This window comes from Uranotaenia lowii, chromosome 2, assembly GCF_029784155.1.
Source record: "Uranotaenia lowii strain MFRU-FL chromosome 2, ASM2978415v1, whole genome shotgun sequence".
Lineage (NCBI taxonomy): Eukaryota > Metazoa > Arthropoda > Insecta > Diptera > Culicidae > Uranotaenia > Uranotaenia lowii.
The window spans coordinates 93,669,850-93,692,092 of record NC_073692.1 but is presented as its reverse complement, the minus strand read 5'-3'; the positions used below and the strand labels follow the sequence as shown (position 1 = coordinate 93,692,092).

At 37.5% G+C, this 22,243-nt stretch overlaps 1 protein-coding gene across 1 annotated transcript in view; it reads right to left on the bottom strand.

Moving 5' to 3' along the window:
- Window positions 1-540: 540 nt before the first annotated feature.
- Window positions 541-22,243, bottom strand: part of LOC129750036 (roundabout homolog 1-like) — a 359,217-nt gene continuing 337,514 nt past the window's right edge. The window contains exons 5-13 of the mRNA XM_055745222.1: window positions 21,664-21,817; window positions 21,422-21,552; window positions 21,194-21,334; window positions 13,948-14,079; window positions 12,949-13,880; window positions 12,770-12,889; window positions 12,478-12,706; window positions 11,901-12,404; window positions 541-2,283 (exon numbers count right to left, since the gene is read on the bottom strand). Of these exons, the coding sequence (XP_055601197.1) occupies window positions 1,058-2,283; window positions 11,901-12,404; window positions 12,478-12,706; window positions 12,770-12,889; window positions 12,949-13,880; window positions 13,948-14,079; window positions 21,194-21,334; window positions 21,422-21,552; window positions 21,664-21,817 (3,569 nt within the window). The 3' untranslated portion in view covers window positions 541-1,057. The remainder of the gene's footprint in view (window positions 2,284-11,900; window positions 12,405-12,477; window positions 12,707-12,769; window positions 12,890-12,948; window positions 13,881-13,947; window positions 14,080-21,193; window positions 21,335-21,421; window positions 21,553-21,663; window positions 21,818-22,243) is intronic.

Below are 22,243 nucleotides of genomic sequence, written 5' to 3'. Positions count from 1 at the left end.
TTTTTAATTTTAAAATTTTCTTAATTTTTAAAATTTTTGAATTTTTAGGAGCTTTAATTTTTTTAAAATTTAAAATTTTTAAAGTTTCAAGTGTTTTAAAGGTTTAAAATTTATAAAATTTTCATTTTTTTTATTTGTAAAAAAAAATTAAATTTTCGAAATAATTAAAATTTATATATTTTTTTAAATATTTGACCTTTTTTTAAAAATGTCAAAATTGTACAAAATTATGATGATGGATATTTTTTTATTGACGACCATAAATCTGGGCAATATCCGGGCAATTTTTTTCAAAATCCAGATACTTACTACTAAACAAAAATCAAAAAGAAATTGGCAACAATTTTTTTTATCAGATCTAATCGACAGAGTTTAAATCGTATTTAAAGCTTCCGAAAAACCTTTCTTGATTATACTGATAAAACTTGCTCAAAAAATTTTGGTTTGAAGGCAGACATTTAAAAAAAATTAAGATCATAATTTGTTTTATTTTGTGTGATTTTCCAAATAAAAGGGAATAAATCAGTACAAATTCCTGGCATTTTTAAATAAATCCGGGCATCCGGACTTCGGACTGTTTACAAATTTTGTATTAAATATCCGGACAAACCCGGATAAAACCGGGCTATCTGGCAACCTAAATGAAACAAAACATTCAAACATTAACTATGTCTGTGCAAACCACCATCCAGGGCTTTCCATTTGCGGTTCTCCATTTAACCTGATTGTGCTGCTGCAATCCTTTGCTCGAAGGATACCAACTCTCACAAGTTGCTAATCCACACCAAGTCACAAATCAACCCTAACACAAATCATCCCCCAAACCCTTCCAGCCACCCACTCGCAAAAACACAATCCTACATTCGAGTTCGAATTTTCGAATTGCGGTACGTTCGGTCAGTCAGTCTTCCTAAGCAAAGAGAAAGGGCACGTTCCGAGCCGATTATCAGATTCGGTTCAATTTGCGGTTCTCCACCCCCCGATCCCAATTCTAGAATAAGTTATTATAAATAGTCAACCTTGGCTTGGGTCGGACCTGCCCCTCTTTTTCGTCCCATCAGACGCCATCCCCTGGGCCACCCAAAAGGACATCTGAATCGAAGTCGGAAGCTGAGCGATAGCTAATGACGCTGCGGTTTCCGGTAGGATGGTACACCGGGTCTTCTGCGACCTCGGCAGCGTTCTGGTAGATCTGAAGATTGGCCAGGTGACCATTCCAACTGCTGCTGTTGTTGTTGTTATTGTTGTGATTTCCAACTCCTCCCCTTGTGGGTGGATTCATCTCTCCCACCTTAATGTACAGCTGCTCTTTGGCTCCCAGATTGTTGAGCGAGGACATTTTCTTCCGGGGACTCGCCTGATTCGACTGTGCTTGGTTTGGCTGAGCTTGATTACCATATTCGTTGTCGCCGCCCCTATCTGCGGTCCCAAAATTGATCCTCAACTGGTTGGTCAACGGTGTTCTCGCTAATTTGAAGCGATTTTTCCTTATCGTTCCGAACGGCGTCTGCGGCATCGATTGGCTGGCACTGCTGCTATTGTTCGGGTTGAAGATTTTGCCCATTTCCGGTCGCCCTTGACCACCATTTCCTCCTCCTCCGGTGCTGCTGCTACTGCTGGCACTGCTGCTGCTATGATTCGGAACCAACTGGTAACCCATCCCAGAAGCGACCACATTCAGCGATGCCAGCTTGTTCTCGGTGATGTTGATTTTTTCTGCCGGATTGAAATACGACTCCGAGTACACGTTACGATTGCCGTTGATTCCGACCACCGGATACAGATCCCCACTGTAGTACATATTCCCGTAGCCACCGCCACCATTCGAAGATGAGGTGGTAATAAATCTTGAGTTTCCAATTAGCGTTGTCGTTGCATATGGAGCCGGCGATCTGGTTCCACTGTACTGAGAAGAATTCTTTCCTTCCTCAGACGGAGGAGCACCTCCTTGCCCGAACGATGACACCTCGGCATAGTCACTCGGATATTCGCCGTAGTCTAATCCACCAGCAAACCTATTGCTTCTTCCAGTATTGTTGTTGTTGTTGCTGTTGACAAGATTTTTGTTCTGCTGCTGATAGTGATGATCTATGGCTAGGCTCGATTGTCCTCCTCCTCCTACTCCGACTCCGCCTTCATTGCAAACCGGTGCGTAGTCTTGGATGTGGTCCTTCGTCGTGTGACCGGGTCCGGGTTGGCGCCATAGAATGTTCGGGTCGCTCCAGTAGCCGTCGTTGTTTTGAGGGAGTGTTGGGAACTTGTGCCCACCGGAACTGTGGTGGCCTAAAAGGAGAAAGGAGGAGGGTTTTTTTTCATTAGAAACTTGTTTTAAAATTATAAAAAATGTACTACTATTTAACAAAAAATATGAACTCAAGTTGAAAGTATAATGTTAAGGGGAATTGATTTGACTTGATCACTGGGGAGACTTTGTTCTTCACATCATAGCTGGAATGTTTCACAAAGATTTAATGCTCTAGTAGAATGTGCCAAATGGAGCAAAACATTATTGCTGTTAAATAGTTTACAAAATATGGCAATTTTTTTTGGGGCTTTTGGAGTTTGGTTGAAAAATTCAACAAAATGTGACTATCTATTAACACATGAAAAAATTACGACATGAATATTTATCTCAATATGCCAATCGTTGAAATCATATGAACTTCATAATGCCCTATTTTCAAAGCAATGGTTTAATATAATTTTTTCAGTCATCAACTTTAATTTTTTCAGTAGTCCAAAATGTTACCCTTGGGTTCAGGAAATCCATAGAATCAGGGATATTTTTTTTTCTAAAATTTATGCCTCTGTGGCTGAGTTGTTTGGCATCGTGATACGGTAGTCGAAGGTCCACTTGAGTTCAATTCTCATTTCTTTACTAAGTGTCAAATGTAGAAATTTCGAGAATTTTCCATCGAGGTATTAATTAAGGGTTTTTGACAGTTTTTTTTTAACTTGACCTACAGTTATATTTAATCAACGTGGTGGAAAGAAAGGTGATGAGAAAGAAACGTTGCAAAAGTAGTTTTCTTCGTAAACATAGTTACCATGACAGATGTGACGTCACTACCAACCATTTTCACGACGCATTTTGCCTAGGATAAATGAAGCTCCCTGACAACGCCGAGTCGCGACGCAGGGCTTGTTTATGTTTATTTTTCTCTTTTCTCTCCGACGTGCAAAAGTGTGCGTTCCTTTGCACACCCTTAGTAAAAGTGTACCTCAATGATATTTAATGACACTCTTTTTTGAAGGTTTATCTAAGTATAAGGTACACCGGGGTAAGTGGTGACGGTTTTTTGTTTAGTTCATCTTTAGAAAATCATAACAAATGAGCAGTGGATCAATTTTGATAAAATAACGTTCAATTTTATGCAGAACATTTATTTTTTTATTTATGCAGAACATGCTCTTTACAAACGCTGAAGAGATAAGCAAAGCGAGAAAAGTTATCACGTAAATTGTTATGGTCTCTTCACTTACTCCGCTTTACAGGATGAATTCTTAGGAAATTTTCAAGTAATTTTTGTTCTCCTGGTTGAATACGTAACTTTATTGCTCGAGCCGTCCAAAATTTTGAAAAAAGTTGATGGTACTCTTAGTAAGGCATCTTTCAATGACTATTGTGTGTTATTTATGTTGCAACACTCGAGATCCGACTTTATCGGAAATATATACTTATTCCAAAACAACAAAGTACTTCATCCAATTTTTCTAATCCGAATGCCAAATATAAATAAATTGTTTTGGATGAAAGACAGAAAATCGAAAAAATTTGTAAATATCAAGTTTGTCTAAAGCCTTCCACACTTACCCCAGGTAGGGTTTGTAGATAAAATTTAAGTTTTTTGTAAATAAACTCTTTTTTCTTAATTTTTAACCGCCGTTTTTTCCCAACTGGTTGTTTCGAATGTAAGGATTGTTGCAATGTAGCGTTTTTCGTCAAAATCCAACTATTTTACGAGAAATTTGAATTTGAAAAAGATGCACATCAAATCGACATCGTAGTTGAAAATATAAAAAATTCCCAAAAGTCGTTGTTAGCATCCGTTATTGTCAGATTCGTATCTTTTTCACAGTTATTGGATAGATTACAAGTTAATTGAACATTTTGCATTCAAATTTTTAAAAATAATGGACAGTGTTGTTTTAATAACCATCGTCTACACTTACCCCGGAGTACCTTATCCAATTATTGATAAGGCAAATGCACAAACATTAGGGGAGAAAGGGGATACTTGAACCAATTTTCTTAATTTAATCATACATTTTAAGATTATATGCTCTAAAAGTAAAAACGACACATGATTCTGTAGATGAACTAGAAGCGTTTTCGTGGGATGAACTTCATTGTGGTCCTTCAAGGTAATTTTGAATTTTATTTCCAAATTTGAAATCTGCAGTTTTCACCTGAATATAAATTTGGAACTCCCAATTTGAAATCGATTTTCTGAATATAAATTACAAAACAAAATCTCAATTATTAAGAATAGAACAGACAGAAACCCTCATCAAAAATCTCTTTTTTGAATTTGAATCTTTGATTTTTTAATGTGAATTTTTTCTTCAATTATTTATTTGAAATTCAACTAGTGAATCTGTATGAAAATTCATAATATAGAAACACTAATATTTTATTCTGGATCACCATTATGGAACTATTTAATGTTTCAACTCTGCATAAGAATTAAGGTAAATATTTTATATCCAAATATTAAAAATGGTTTGTTATTTGAAATATTTTTTTTAATATTCCGAGATGATGACTTTCGAACATGAAAAGTGGATCTAGTTTTAGTTTTGAACGTGAAACCAAGATTTGAACCAGGATTTTGTCCCAATTATGAACCAAACTGAAAATCAAAAATAATAAACTGGAAACAGAATCCACAATTAGGTAACAGGCAACAAATTTTGATAGCGTTTTTCGAGTACAGTCATTAAATATCCATCAACAAGTGAGAAAAATTTTGAAAGTCTTTAGTAGAATTCTGGACCTGGGATAAGGTTTTGAGGTTTAGGTGTTAGAACATTTTGCTTGACATTTTTTGGACCCTCATGGGGGGTTTAACCCCCAAACCCCCTTTCCCCCCCTCTTTCCTACGGCCATGCTTAAAGGCGCAATTTTCAAATTTTAAGATGAATGCCTTGTTATTAGAAAATTATTGGATAAATTTTAGTTATTGGAAAAATATCAATAATTTCTTGCTAAGTAATGATCATTTTCTAAAAAAAAATTTAGTACTTACTATTGATCTGAAAATGTAGCATTAAGAAGTTTATATCATAGTTTTACGATTGACATGATGTAGTATTTAATATCCTTAGAATTTTTTCGTGAGGGAAAATTTTAAAAGTTGTTACCAATTCGGTAACATTGTTTTGTTTTGCTTTAATTTTATTTTTATATTTATTGATGGGTTGGAGCTAGGAATAAATATTATAAAAAGCTAGCTCAAGGCAACGCAACGGCGTATTCAAATTTAAACACGTGGCCAGCGAAGAGTAGACGCAATCAAGACGCACAAGGGATGGACGGCTTACATACGCAACGCCTCAAAATACATGCGTTCTAGTAGAACGCATAGCCTAGCATCGAGACGCGGAGGTTTCTTGGTGAGGCAAGACGATTCACCAGGGCTCTTGGTTCCCGGCAGCGAAAGTATACGGACGCATCCAGCAAGCGCTCCGCAAAGTGTGTGGACGAACATCCAAAACGGTCCGAACGACAAACCGTGCAGTGTGTGGTTCAGTGATTTTGTGTGCCAGCCGCCAGCGCGATTGAGCCGCGAGCAGTCTTGTGTGCGTGTCCGCACTCCGCGTGGCTCAATCATTTTACCGTACGCATCTCATCCAAGCCCGAGGTGTGCTCCAAACAAGCTTGCCAAGCCAGCAGCGCGAACGAGATCAACGACGACCAGCTTTGTGTGCGTGACCCTGCATTACGCTTGCGTTGGTCAGTCTGGTTTGCCCGTCCCGAACGAGTCGAGAGAGACAGAACCGCATCATCCAGCCGGTAGTGCGTGGTACCGCATTATCGCCCCCATCTCATCCCGACGATCGATCCAGCTAAAGACCGAGGTACGCCTAGTCAAAAGCGTGCCGTGCCAAACCGAGGAGAGAGACCGAACTAGCCGTGAGTTTGGTGCGTGGTGCCGCGCCGCTCCTCCCGTTCCATCCAGGCGTCGCCCGACGCATGGTGGCGACCCAGACGATCGACCGAGTGGGTCGATTGCCCCGCTACCATTCCGATCCCGTGTGCTTTCCACCCGACAGCAAGAATTCGCCGAATAAACCAGCTTTAAACCAAGGTAACATTCTACTGAGGAATCCACCCATCCGAAAACTCCCCCAGCCTAACATACGCCCTGAGACCCAGGAACAAAAGAGGCCTTGAGCGCCCAAACCCGTTAGTCCCCGTGGCTTTAGACCAGGGACTGGGTGTTGCTGGGCAGCCCCTTCTGGGTTGACCCGTTCCTGGGGAAAAAGCAAAGTTTCAAAGTGAAAAAAAAGATCTTCATGTCACATTTTGTTGGATTTTCCAAAAACAAGTGTTATAACTCAAAAAGTTATATTCATGAAAAAAAATTTTGATAACAGGTTTGTTGTTGTGATCTATTTGACAAGTTTTTCTAGAACATTTGATCTGAGTAAGACATTCCAGTTTTGGGATGTAGCTGAGGAATGGAACAAATATCCTCAAATATAGATAAGCACCAAGTTAAAATATTAAGTTTTTTTTTTCTTTATTTCTCGTAAATAAAAATAAGCTTCAGATTACTTTGTTCAATCAAAATAAAGGCCTTTAAACGTACCTACATTTACAACATTTACGAACACGGAAGAGACATCAATTATATAAAAAAGGAAAAAATACACATATATGTATGTAAAATTGCCAGAATTTTTTCAGGGCTTATCCGGGCCGGACAAATTTGGACTTTTTAATAAAAAAAAACTCAGCAAAGTCCAGAAATTTGATTTCAATATTATTAACCGAAATCCAGGAAAAATTTGAGCAAATTTGCTCAAAACCTTGAAATTGCTCAACAAAAATCAAGAAAAAAGCTTGTGTTTTCTTTCTCCTATCAGAAGAAATAAACCAAATTATATCAAGATGAGATATTTTGATATTCAATTTTCGCATATCAAAATGAGATATAAATTAATACTCCTAGGGTAGTATGTTAAAATATCTTAAATTATAACAAAAAGTCCATACATATTCTGAATTTCCGTGATTTTACCCAACAATTTTGTGATGATTTTCTGTGATGCAATTACTTCTAATTTTATTGAAAATTCAAGATCATTTGGGTCTTTTTTATATTTTAGTTGGGGATAATCAATTAATATGACGAATTTCATCATACTGTTCTTATTTAAAGTAAGGACCAAAACTTTATATTGGTAAAAACAATATATTTTTGAAAATCCTTTGAAAATTCAAATATTCTGTGAAATCTATGAATATTTCAAAATTCTGTGCTCTGTGAAACAGGTTCTGTTATAAAAATTTGCTCTAAATTCTGTGAAATTACAGATGTTTCTGTGATTTTGGCAACCTTGACTGCTGCGTTTTCGCTGCGTAAAATATACTCATTGCGGGTAGACGAAAATTTGCCGCAAAAATACAATCTTTGAATCGCAATAGCTTCTTGGTCAAGTTCATTTATTAATCAAATACCAGTATTTTTTGCTCCCTCCGGATAAAATACCTTAGAATCCCATTCACGTTTGAAACTCTAGCAACCCCTTCTGATAAGATAATGACCAATTTCATATAAGAGCGAGTGAGATTTATCATATTTAATTCGTCATATACTAGAATAAGTACACTGCGATTCGTTAAATTATTCAAAAATTTGAATATTACTATTCTTGTAAAACACCCATAACTTCTTCAACTTTCAACCGATTTTGATAAATAACCACTTGAAATCTTTGTTTTGTTTTGGCATTTAAAGAAAATCCATAGAAAATCAGGATTTTTCAAATAGCACCATTGAGCGTAAAACTGTCGATGAACAACAATTTTCGCTATGACGAAAAAAAATTCATAATTTGTTGATCACTTATTCATTGATATCAACAAAATTGTTGATCATTCGCAAAAGTGAAATTCAAATGTTTAAAACCAAATTCATTCACCTTCAGTTTACAAAAAAGAAATTTAAAATAAGTTCAATATAGTCCAAGGTATTTGAATCTAAGTACAAGTACATTTATTATTCCTCCAAAATTTTATATTTAAAGCATAACTCTAAAACTTTCCTACCGAGATTTATTTAAATTTATTTTTTGGATTCAGCGCCCGCTTTCACATTGAAAGTGATCTTGAGTTTTCTTGGTTCAAAATAATGTAATCTAGTGTAATCTTTCCCGGTCCTACCTGTTGAAATAGCGGAATGTTGCGGGATAAGGTATTGTGTCATTTAACACAATTTCTTTTTCATGAAATATTTTCAACTTTGATATTTTTTCGGTAACAATAATTTTTTTCCGATTTATAGGAAAACATACAACCGAAGATCGAATTAACGATGAGAAATCTCTTAAAAAAAGAATAAGAAAGCGGAGATCTCAATCAGGATCCTGAACCAGCGTCAGGGTCCATATTCGGAATACGTTATCATGGTTTAGGATAAGAATTTAAGATGAAAAAGGGATACAGAACCAGGACGCGGGAGTTGTTTCTAGATTCAGGTTCAGAATTCGAGTATCCAGGACAATCATCGGAGTTAAGATATTAAAATTCGGGATAAGCTTTTCAATAAGGACCCTGAATCAAAATTGAACCCGTAAAAAGTCCTAAATCCGAGATTTTGATCCAGAATCAATTACGGGTATCATTATCTTAATAATAACGATTCAGGATCAGAATTGAAATCCTGTATACAAGACCATGATCTGAAATCACCCAGAATCGGGTTCTGTGGTCAGGATCTGTGATCAAGATCAAGATCCAAGATCAGGAATGCAATTTGAATCCGGGATTGAGGTCCAATACTGATTTCAGGATTTGTTTTCCCGAATTGATATCGGGATCATTATCTAGTATCAGAATCTAAATCAGAATAGAGAATAGAGATCAAGATCCAGAATCAGCATAAAGATTTGGCCAAGATTTGATTCAGAATCAGAACCAAAAGCAGGTCCTGAATCAGGATCGGGGTTGTAATCTGGACCTAGCTTAATATCAGATTCAGGATCAGGATTGGAATCAAAATTCGGAATCCGTTTCCTATTATATTTTAATTTATTTTTTAGAGTAGCAAAGATAGTTGAAATTATCAAGTTTAAGAGTTTGTATGACATGACTGCAAAGTTGAAATGGAATAAATACTGGAATTTAACGCAATCTTCATATCGAGTGTAGGCTATTTTATTGGAGGAAATACCAATTCAAAAGAAAACATGTCGTGAATTTACGATAACCTTGCAGTCATGTTTCAACATAATCTCTTCTCTTTTTTTAAGTCTTGTCAATAATGTCAGTATTTTTTGTAAATAAATGAAAATATTTACAACTGAAAGTAGATCTCAAATTTCGAATATTTTGTAACTATACATAATTATTTTATATGAAAATTTTGCACAACAAAAGATGAGCAATAACTCAAATTCGAAGTTTTTTAACTGCCGGTCGTCAAAAAAGGAAATTTTTAATCGTTTAACTGTTAAGTTAGAGCGTTAAGTGTAGTGATTTATGTGTCTTAATCTGCTTTAGTCGAAACTGTAGATAAACAAAAAAAGTTCTCGTTTTTAAAGATAATATGCAATTTATGTTGTTAAAACCTATCTAAATATAAATAAATCTATGCGAATTTGTATTTTCTATGAAATTCAATCAACTATATTATAAATTGTAATTTCATATGGTCAGAGTTAATAATTTCACGTTTTTTTCTTGCAAGCTTTCTTACATGATGCTTTGGAAATCATTTTTTGTCCCATAGTTGCACTGAGCACTGAAGGAAATTGTCGTTTTCATAAGAAGAATTGAATTTAAAATAGTTTGGCAGTTTGAGTGAAGAAAATAATTAAATTATAATGACTTAATCAGAATAAAGATTCAAAGTACTTAAAAAATTATTTAATTTGTTTTTTAAAATTTTTCAACAATGAGATAAAAAGAATACAAACTTTTAAAGACTGCTACAAGTGCTGATATTTTTCGTACGATGAGGAAGTAGTTCAAGTAAAAAAAAAATGATCGATTAAAATAATTAAAGCTCGAATAAAGCTACTTAGAAAAAATTTCATTTTTCAAAAATCCATTTATATGAATATATGGTCCATTACACTGGGTCGATTTGGGTTCATTTTTAAGTTTCTCAAATCCTGTGGGGTTTAAAAAGCATCTTTTTGGTTTAAAACTCATCCATGATTTTTTGTAGAATTTTAAAGTCACGTAACGTAATTTTGAAGTAACATGAGTCAATTTGAATTATTAGGTTTGTATGGGAAAATTGAATATTTTGTACTGGAAATTCAACATCATTTTTGTTTCTTCTGTGGAACGGAGTCTGCTTATGGATTTTTTGTCAGTTTAAAATCTTTCAATGGAACATTTCTCTGAACAACTTTGTTGAAGATTTAAACATCGTATTTAATTGGGCAAAATAGTTCAAAACAATAAATTCAATTTACATCACTGCTGGTGTCTGGCAAAGTTCGCATCAACAGCAGGGAATCCAATAATCGTTATCCTTCGATAGAATTTGCCGATCAAAACACCCGTGAGAGAGATTTTAATCCGCAAGAACATTATACAAGCGATTATCACCTTCATTTTTGCTCTCGATAAGTTGTGCGTTCCGATTCAAATTTATCGTCTCTTATAACGTTAAGGATAAGTTATCGCTCCCGGACGAGAAAGAATTTCTCACTATTTCGCATGGAGTTGAGGGCGCGGAGAGTCAAAATGGACGTAAAAAGCTAGAAAAGCACTCTCTGTGCGTTTGTTTTTTCGATTGCTTCCAGTTTTGTCGGGGAATATTCTCAGAACTAGAACTGACCGAGAGAAAAAAATTTCGGACGAGTTATCTTGATCGGCATTGGAAAGGGATCAGAAGTCATCGCGTTCTCATAGTTATCGCTAAGTGTTACACAAGTGATAAACCAGTTATCATTATCAGATCTGCTCGATTTGCTTCCCTGAGTTTAACAGTAGTCATGCAATTTCTCGTCAGGCACTCAGCAGTGATGCCATTTGAATTTATTGTTTTTCAATACCAAGCAAAGGACATGCCCCCATTCAACACCTATTAATTTTTTTTTTTTTTTTTAATAAGATACAAAGTTACGGTCTTCGACAAAGTTGTGCAGTCAGGGCTTGTGATATAGCTCAGTTGGCAAGTCTGTTGTCTCCTGAGCCGATGTCCACGAGTTCGAGCCCAAGAGCAAACATCGAACGCAGTTGTACCGGATAAGTTTTTCAATAACGATCCGCCAACTGCAACGTTGATAAAGTCGCGAATGCCATAAAGATGGTAAAACGACTATAATCGAAACAAAAAAAAAAAGTTGTGCAGTGGAAAATTTCCTTGAAGAATTTATAAATTGGCACAACAACCATAAGCAGGATGATGTTGAATTTTCAGTACATAATTTTTTCATGTAAACGTTTTTTTTTATTTCTGCAGAAAATTATGGACCAAAACGAAGCTTTTCAGACTCCAGGGTTTGAAAAATTTAGAATTGACCTCAAAACGACTCAGTCTACTGGTACATTCGTAGAAAAAATCTTCTTTGATAACCTTAGTTGAACGCAGGTCAGGTATTAATGTTTATGTCATAAAAATATAACTTTAATAGTAGGTATTTAATTTTTTTCTTATACGTACGTCTTGATTAGAAAAATTGTTATTCCATTCTGCGTAGTACTTTATACTTACTTCTCAGCGAATTCAGTGCCGACTGCTTCAACAGCATCTGCTTCCGCTTGACGAAAACCATGGCCCCGAAGGAAAGCATCATCAGGGCCAGGATCGTCCCTAGGACGGCGATAAACCAAGGTTTGGTCAAAATGTCATCCATGTTGTCATGATTGATCGGATACCGATGGGAGCTTTGATCCAGCTGTTTGGTGATCGGATCTAGCCGCAGAGTCGCCGGATTACTGAATGGTCCAAGTCCGGCAGAAGTGGCGGCCGCTATGCTGACCGTGTAGGTGACTCCTTCCGTAAGGTTTGCTAGCATCAGATTTGGGGTTGTGGCATTGATGGTAACGTTGCTCAGGATTTTTGTGTAATTGGACCGGAGATCTAATCCTCGGACCAGTATGTGATATGTTCGTAGGATGCCGTTAATCGCTTTGCTCGGAGGAGGTTTCCACTTCAGGTAAACGGCTGAAGAATTCAGCAGCAAGGCTTCCATGCCAGTTGGTGGTAAAGAAGGAACTGTGATGAAAAAAAAAATCAAATAAATCGAGAACTATTTAAAGATTTGTTTCATTTTGCAGTGATAACGTACCGTCTTCCAGAGTTTGAGAAATTCTTGAGTTTGATGGCTTTCCTTCAACAGTTCTGTAGAAAGGAACGATGAAGAATTCATAATCGGTGAACTTGTGCAATCCCCCAACGGTACAAGTAGAGACACTCCCAGCATTTAGAACTGTCAGAACTCTGTAAGACTTTTCGAAATCTTCGTCTACATTTCGAGCATAGATGTAGAACCCTTCAACGTATTTGCCATTGATGATCTGAAAGTTGAAATTTGGAAATGTATTGAAAGAACTGACGGTGAATACCGAAGGGAAATTTACCTCCCAAACAAGTTTCATAGAGGTTGAATCTACCGATGTAGCATTGATAAGCTCCACGACATCGCCTGAAAGTAGACTAGCCCTGGCTTCGCTCATATCCAGTCCCGAATTCAATTCATTCTGTAAGTATTCCTAAGGTTCAAAAACTGCTATAGCGTTCAATAAAATACAAATATTACCATTCCGATCATTATTGGTTCTGACAGTGGACTAGGCAGCGAAATACCATGGGAATTCTCCGCCCGAATTACGAAGTAGTACGTAATTCCAGGGAGCAGACCTCTCTGGGTGAAACTGTTGTCCAGCCAGCGATTCGCGATCTCGACCCAACCATCTGTGGCATTTCGTCCGAACATCTCTACAATGTACCCCATCAAACTTGAGGCTCCTACGGCATTGCTTCGGACCCAAGAAATTGTAACCGTACTCTCGGAAACATCCGTCACCTGGGGTTTCCCCGGAGGTCCCGGATACGTGGATGTCTCAGGTGCCCTATAGAATTTGATATTGGGGTTTGTAGGAGTATCCACCTTCAACATCGCACTCCACGTAGATTTTCCACTTTTACTGCTTGCCACGCATGTATACAAGCCTGCGTCATCGTTTTTGCTAAGATCTGATACCGTCAAAGTTCCCGAGTCAGTGATATTGATCCTGTGAGAAGTCAAAATAGGTATACCCTCTCTATACCAAGAAATTACTGGAGCAGGTACTCCAGTAGCTCGACAAGGCAGAACCGCTACCGATTTGACAGGTAAAGTCTGATTAACCGGTCCCTGTACTATCAACGGAGGAGGTCGATCATCCTGTAAGTTTACACTTAATACCACCCGGGTGCTAACGCTTCCAACGTTGTTAACAGCGCTACAGACAACCACTTTCCCGTTATCCATTCGATCGATCTTGATCACAGAAAGAATGCTAGTTCCGTCAGCATTTTCAGTTATTTCAACGTTACCGTAACGAGTTCCCGGAAACAGCAGGGTTCGATTACCTTCCAAGGACCAAAACAGTGTCGGATGTGGATGACCGGTTGCTTGACACTCAAACAGTGCTTCCGAACCGAGTTCGGCTATTTGGTTCTTCGGTCGAACGATGAAACTGGGAGGGGCTGTTGAATTATGATTCAAAATTTCATATTTACAACGGAAGCTTATAATTAAAAAAAAAATACTTACAATGTACAATCAAGTTCCCGGAAGCGGTTACCGATCCTACTGCGTTGTCTGCCTCGCAACTGTACTCTCCCATATCCTCGACGGTGATGTCATCGATTTTGAGGCTGCGATCTTCCAGAACGTGAACACGACCTGTAGTTGAAAAAAATATTAAATCAGTTTCTTGTACGAATCGTGTGTATCTCTGAGTTGCATTTCTTTTCAAATAAGGATAAAATGATTTGTGTTTATTTAGATGTTAAAACATTAAAACACTCGGAATCAAGTACCTAGACGTGATGATAGACGACAGACTCAGTTTCACGAGTCATGTCGATTACGTATGTAAGAGAGAGGCTATGGCCACGGCCGCACTAGAACTCCTCGGCAATCCGCAGTAGTAAAAGAAGGATACTGGCAAACGTGACCACGTCAATTTTTCGATACGGAGCAGCGGCCTGGAGGTAGGCCCTGGGAAGAAACTGCAACCTGCAGGGCCTTAGCAGCGTTCATCAGCTGATGTACCTTCGGGTTATCAGCGAATACCGGATCATGTCGTCCGAAGTCGCCTGCGTAGTGGCGGGCGTCATACGCATCTCGTCCAACGTACGAGATCTCGCCAATGAGGACTCGATGTCCAACTGGCGGCAGCTGTGGGACAGCTCAGCGAGAAAAAGAAGGACCCATCGTCTGATCCCGCACATTGGGAGCTGGATCAAAAGAAGACACGGTGAAGTGGACCTCCATATGACGCTATTCCTGACTGGTCATGGATGCTTCATGAAGTACCACTACCGGTTTGGACAGGTGGCTTCGCCATATTGCCCAGATTTTGGGGACGTTGAAAAAAACACCCCAACACGTGGTGTTTGCCTGGCCGAGGTTTTCGGCGGTACATACCAAAATTCTTGCCGACTGCTGGCCCGACACGACAGCAGACAACGTGGCACGGATGTGCGCGGATCCCAACAATTGGCATACGGACATCGATGAGTTCACCCGGAACATGACTGCCCTACAGAGGAGCTCGAATCAACGGCAGTCCGCGAACAGTGTAGGATGACTCCATCGAAGGGGAGCATCTGAGTAGTATGCGTCCGATCCCTTGATCGAAGCTACAAAGATAAGGCATCATCGTGTTTAGGATATACAACGTTGGGGAACGTCGGGGGATATCCGAGTAGTGTCGCTTCCTAAGAGGGAAACTGCGTGAATATATACTATACCTTCCTCGTACGGACCTCGCAGGAAAGTGTTAACCACTGTCGTGGGATACCCACAGGTAGAGAGGCTATCGATGCCGGGCGAGCCTCTCGAGTCAGTGTAGGATGTCGTCACCGTCGGGAAACATCCGAGTCGTAGCGTTCAAAGTTCCGAATGTGTGCCGTGACAGGCGCGAGTCCAGGACAAACTGCTCTTCATCTGTCACACGATGGGCAGAAAAAGCCGCGGGCCGAAAATCCAAGAGTTGCCAGCCAAGTGGATAAATAAGACCGGACAACCATCGGAGTAGACTGATCCCATCGACGGAGGGCTGTCAAGTAGTGTGCGTCCGACCCCATGGCTTGAAGATACAAAGGTAAGGCAACACCTTCTGCGTAGCGCATGCCGTGGATGTACCGCGTTCATGTGTAGGATGCTCCACCTTCGGGGAGTATCCGAGTAGAGCGGTTCTGAAGCAGTGAGGATAAGACATGACCTTCTTCGCAGTGGAAATCGTTGGGAAAGGGTTATTCCACGATCGGGGAATACCCACGGGTAGAGTGGCTCTCAACGCCGGGTGAGCCATTAGAGTCGGAGCAGGATGACGTCTTCGTATCTTTAAGCAGAGAGGTTTGTATGGTTAACCCCGAGTCTTTATGATAAGGGGTCGGGTCCCGAGACGTAAGAGGAGGGATCAGGCCCTTAATCAACAAGAGGAAGGGTACAAGCAGGGCCGTAGGAAGATCCGACTCATGGGGGGGTTGGTGACTGATTTTCATGTATGATTTTTTGCCCAACAATGCACGAATACAAAAAACATTAAAACAAATTTTGTTTGCTACTGTACGATTATTCATTTTTAAGTACTTTGACATTAAAAGTTTCGCTACTTTAGAAAATTGGCCCTCAACCTAAAAGGTGAGCTAAATTCGCTTTTATCGATGGTTTAAATCTTATAATATGTTTAAGAGTCTAGAAGATCAAACTTAGTTGATTTGGGCATAAAATAACATTTTTTAAGAAGAGAATTCTATTTCTTTAAAAAAAAACTTGTATTATACTCAAATCAAACAAGACAAAAAAAATTTTGGAAATTTGAAGATTTTACCCCTTGGGTGAAAATAAATCAAATTTTCAAAAAAATTTAGAGATAAAAATCATCAGAATTTCGGATCAGGTTTTCTTAATGCAAACTTGAACCAAATTAATGATTTGAGTATGAAATTTGGCTTAAAAAGCTGCAATAATATCACATTGCGGATCAAATACGAGATATCTCGATTTTTTGCTAGCCACTAGTATGCTCCACTTTACAGCTTAATTCAAATGTTTTGAATCTAATAATGAAACCTCATTCTACAAAATGTTACAGAACACTGTCCGTTACTTAAATTTATAAATTAAATAAGCATAATTTTGTCTATTGGTTTCTGAAACATGAAATACCAAATTTTGGTGTCCTTAATGTGTGGATAATATCAAACAATACACTGGGAAAATATAGAAAAATGTGCAGATTTTTTAGGTGAAGATATTTCTTTACTAGTCATTATTTTTTTTATAAAGAATAAATTCCATAATGAAAGTCCTGTGGATTATTTTTTTTAAATAAAATTTGGTTTTTTTCAGATAAAACAAAAAGCTCAAATTCTACATTTAATTTGTGATTTTCAGCTGAATAGTATTTACAAACTAATTTTGTTTTAAAAATTTAAATCCGGAAATTCAATTGAAAATCAATCTTAATACATTAAGAACCGCAAAGAAATCTATGACGAGAAACACCGAAATTCGGCATTTTAAATCTTAGAAACCCCTCGACTAAATTTATTATTTATAAGAAGCGGCAAATATAGTGTGAAATTTTGTCGTAGAAAGTTTAACACTTAAATTCAGTCCATTCGAGTTATACTTCGAAGTGTTGCACACTGTTTGCAAGCGAAAAAAGCAAGGTATCTCGTATTTCGTCCGTAATGTGTTATGTTCATGATCTATTGAATTCCTTGACAATTTAGATATGTAGATTGTAAATCTATATATATAAAAAGTAATTTCCGTTTGTTTGTTCGTTTGTATGTTTGTCTTCAATAGGCTCAGCTGCCTTAAGAGCTAGAGAGCTGAAATTTGGCATGGGTGCTCATTAGGACCAGGAATGATGAAAAATGTTTTTAGATTTTCGGATGACCCCTTTTGAAGAGGGTCGTCCATACAACAACGGTTTTATTCCCACGAACCAAAAGTCATGGCACCCATTTTCTGAACCGACTTTCGTTTCCGTTCATTTCGTTGGCGGGATTATTTTCACCATCACCAAGGGCAGGCTATTAGAAACGACCATCCAGAGCTCACATGTACTGGATAGGAAATCGAAGCTTGCTAAGCATTAAAAATTTGAAAGTGAAAATTTTGGCGGGTGTTTTTTGTACCTTCTACTGTTCAAAGCACATGCTACCGGTACGAGATATTTGGATACAATTAAAAGCCTACATTTTGATTGAAAAATACAACTAGCCTGTTAGAAATATATTGACTAGAATAGTAGTGGCTTTCAAAGTGCTCTTTACCGCCGCTGGGGGGCTTTGAGGGTCAACCATTTTTTATATTTTTGGAATTCCTCATACAGAAAGATTTTTTTTTAGATTTAGAGTTATAAGTTCAAGGCTGCGATTTTAACGCTTCAATTGGAATTTTGATGGGGGATTAGATAAATTGATAAGATAATAAAACTTGAGGTTTTGAGTTTTATACAATTCAATTTCACTGACCAATTTCTAGCTATTGAGTTACCATTGATGACCGATGTGGCCGATTCTACCATCTATGAATGGGATGTGTGTGCCCATAAAAATAAACAGAACTCAAAGGAAACCTTTTTCATAATATAAAAATGGTGTTTTCGATAACTTCAAAAAACTATTAGTAGAACTTCCAACATTTAAGGTAAACTAATAATAAAACAGTGCGAAATTAAAAAGCGAAAAAAATACACACATGCAATTGAAAACATGCAAAGTGAGTTTCATCCATATTGAAAAGTGGAATAATATTCAAAAGATATTTTCATTAGATAACGGATGGAAAAGATAAAAAAGCAGTTTAATCTTTTGAAGATAAAAATATTAGGCCAAATCAATTCAAGCTTCCTAAGAAATTATGTTTGTAAAAAATTGAGGTATCAAATTTAAAAAAAGGGCTGGCTAAAGGGGTCGTCTATATTAAGTTTTCAATATCTTAGTCATCTTGCCGTTTTTATACATCGGATTGGGTTGAAAATTGGCACATGGAGTTATTTGGGACAAACAATTGAATTCACTTATCCAAATTAAAGTCAGGGATCGGCCTAAGGGGTCGTCCATATTAACTATTCACTGTTTTTGCGATATTGTCTTTATTATACATCGGATTTATATGAAAATTGGTACACGAGAGTTTTGAGGTACAATAAATCGATTTCAGGTATTGAATTCAGCGTAAGGGACCGGCAATGGGGTCGTCCATATTAACCTTACAATATTTTTGAAATATCGTCGTTATTATACATCGGATTGGGATGAAAATTTGCACACGGTAGTTTTCAGAGACGGACAATCGACTTCAGATATCAAAGATTGGCACGAGCAATCAATTCCTGATTTCAAATGAAGTAGCAGACGACAGAAGAGGTGTTCGTCAAATATTTTTGCAATTATAACTTTACAATTAATTCGGAAATGCATCTGGAAAATATTTGGCTATCGACTTTCAGACAAACTGTTTATGACATATTCCAAGTTGAAAGCGAAACGGAGTTCGTATGGGATCAGCTAGTTTATGATAAGATTAACCGTTTTTCTGAATTTTGAACCTGCATTCTAAATCTCACCTGATTTCAAAAATTACGCTTTGAATTAGTATTTGAGTTTCCATACGATTTCTGAAATGTGCAAAAAATATGATTTCCGAATCTTATTTTAGATCAGAATTTTATGAGCCAACTTAATGGACCCTCATTCATGAAACTTTTATTTAAGTACTGTAGTTCAGGTTTAATCTAAATTCACTATTTAAATTAATTATTTTGGATCTTTATTGTGAATCAGAATTAAAATATAAATTCGCAAAAATCTGAATCTTAATTTTTCAATTTGGATTGTCATTTCGAAACTTCAAATTCTTCAATTTTGTGTAAGAATGAAGTTCAAGAGCTTCGAATTTGAATATAAAACAAAATTTCTTTTTTTTATATATATTCGGAAAACCATTATCAAAATATTGAAAATTGATTTGATCCTGAAAAACATGATTTGAGTTGAAATGCAAAAACCAAATTTGGACCAGGATTTCAAAGCAGTTTTTCATTTCTCATTTCTTGTGATCATACGAACTGAAAATCATCCTGAACAGGATATAGAATCCGAAATACGAAAATAGGAATACAATTTTTGTTATGGAATTTATGGAATAAAAACCTTCGTAATGAGTTTAATTAAATTCGAAATTTTATATTCAGACCTGAATTTAGATGACCAAGTTAGAAAATTTTGAAAAAGTTTAGCAGAATTTTGGACTTGGAATGGGTTTTTTGAGGTTTTGGCATTAGTTTTTAGTCTAGATTGTTACTCTTGATTAACCTTTCTCTTTATTAATTTGGTTCTGAATTTAAAATTTTGAGTGTAGAGTAAAATATCTCGCTTGCTGTTTTGGATCCTCATGGGGGGGTTTAACCCTCAAAATCCCCCCGTTCCTACGGCCATGGGTATAAGTGGTCACCTCGAGTCATTATGAGGAGAGGTCAGATTTTGAATCGCTAGAGGAGAGATTGGACCTTGAATCGTACAGAGGAGAGATCAACCTCGATGTCGGTTCTCGTCGTTATAAGAGAGTTTGGAGGTCTAGTCATAAGAATGAGAGGTTTTGCTGAAAGTGGTCTCGTCAATAAGTATTGCTATGGAGCGCACTAGCGCGAATAGACCTCCCACTATTGAAGAATAGTGTGTTAAAAAGATCGAGGTGGGAACCAAGTCTGCGGCCCAGGTGGAGTTAAAGGAGTAGGAGGTATACATGGAGTATATCATGAGTCTTCCCATTGTACCCTTGGACCCCGTGTAGCAAACTGAGGGGACGCGGTGTCCCGCCGTGCCTTGGAAAACAATGCGTAAACCGGGATTTACCACATAGCTGAACAACTATTTAAAAAAGGACATATCTACAACACGTATAAATCTTTCGAAAATTGTTGATCGTTCATCTCGAATTTTGTGTTTATCGGAGTTCTCAATGCAATGTAAATGTACTGCATTAAAACAACACTTTTTCAATTAAAATTTTGCAACGTAGGTATTTTTCATTCAGAAGCCAATTTTAGGTTTTTTACTATTAACATTCATCTCAAATCTTTGAACTCGAAATGCTTGAAAACTGTTCATAATGACGAATTTCAAAATAAAGAAGCCATTTCGAACTCCACGATCGTTGATGTGATTGGGTAGAACAAGTTCCACGATACCAAAAGTTGCTACTTCGTGATTGACCGAGGCCATCAATTTTACACCGAGGTTTAAAGAAAGGCGCTTGGAATTTTCAATGCACAAAAATGATAATCTCTCTTTAAACATCAATAACGGCGCCAGCCACGTCCTAGTAGTCAATAGATAGGTAAACAAGATGAAGAGATGAATTAAATGAGTGTGTGCTTTAGGGCCGAGGTTACCTCTGCATCCTAGCAAATAATTTGGATTGGGAGGGCGGGTTGAAGGATAAGGTAGGGAGACACTTTTGACAAGTGTTTTGATTGATTATTATAAATCCTGTTCTTATTCTACTGAAAAAAAAAATCAAATATCTGTTGCCAAACGAGAATGAAATGCAATGAAGCCAGCAGAATAGTAACGACTAGATTTAGGTTCTTGATTTGTGATTTGCACCTTTATCTAAAGCGACCAGCTTCCTATCAGAATTTAATTTTCAATGCAATTCAACAGCGACCTTAAATCATTGTTTTATAATTCCAATTCTGTAAAAATTTAAAAAAAATCACAAAGCAATTGATTCTCGTCCCGTATGTATCGACTAATTGAGCACTTACCCAGTGGCATATTTCCGCCGGACGCTGACCTTCGCCAGAGCACATCCGGGACTGGTTCGCCACCCACGCGGCACTGGAAAATGACCGAGCTGCCGGCCACGGCCGTCTGATTCTGGGGTCCCCGTATCAGGAACGGTTTCACTATGGGCGAATTAATTCGATTAAAATAGAACGCATTTCGTTGCATCCCGCCCATTGAGCTGTTCTGGAATGGGGCAGGTTACTCACCATGTACTCGCAAAAATGCAACGGTCGACTCGCGGATTCCCACGATGTTTTTTGCAACGCACTGGTAGCGGCCATCGTCTGACTGGCGGGCATCCTGGATAGCCAAATTGCCACCATCCACTATTCGAACTCTGACAAGTACAGAAAGGGTAACGATTAGGCGAATCTGTTTTACAACTTTTTTTTTTATCGCTGGTGGAACTTTCGAAAGTTGAAAATTTTATCAGGATAAAAAAACCTACCTTTTAGAGCTACTCAGATCCATGGTTTGGCCATTTTTTCGCCAAAAAACCACCGGTTCTGGATAGCCTTTTGGAGGACCACACTCCAACAGGGCAGTTTCTCCTTGTGCCACCCGAGTGTTTTGAGGCTCCAGTCGAAACTCTTCACGCAAAACTAGAATGGGAGAAGAGAAAAAAAATAAAGTAATTAGAAACAGACATGAAACCGGGAATTGAAACAGTTTTTAAAATTTATCAACCAGTATTATAGGAAGTTTTGATTTTACGTTAAACTTTGTTACAAATTACGCGATATGAAATTTTATTTGTTTGGAATTCGTATTTTTTCAAGGCATGCATCATGGTCCTAGGAAAGGGGTAGGATTTGGGGGTCAAAACCTTTGGTCGAGATCGAATTGAGAATTCCTCATCAAAATATGTGATTCAAGTTAAAAACTTGACTCAGAACTATGATAAGAAGCTCAAAAACACATCTCATGGAAAAAATTCTCTATATTTTTTAACGACTTCAACTTCAGTCCTATTATTTTTCTTTATTGGAAATGAGTCTATCAGCAATGATGAGATTGTTAGGGAAGTC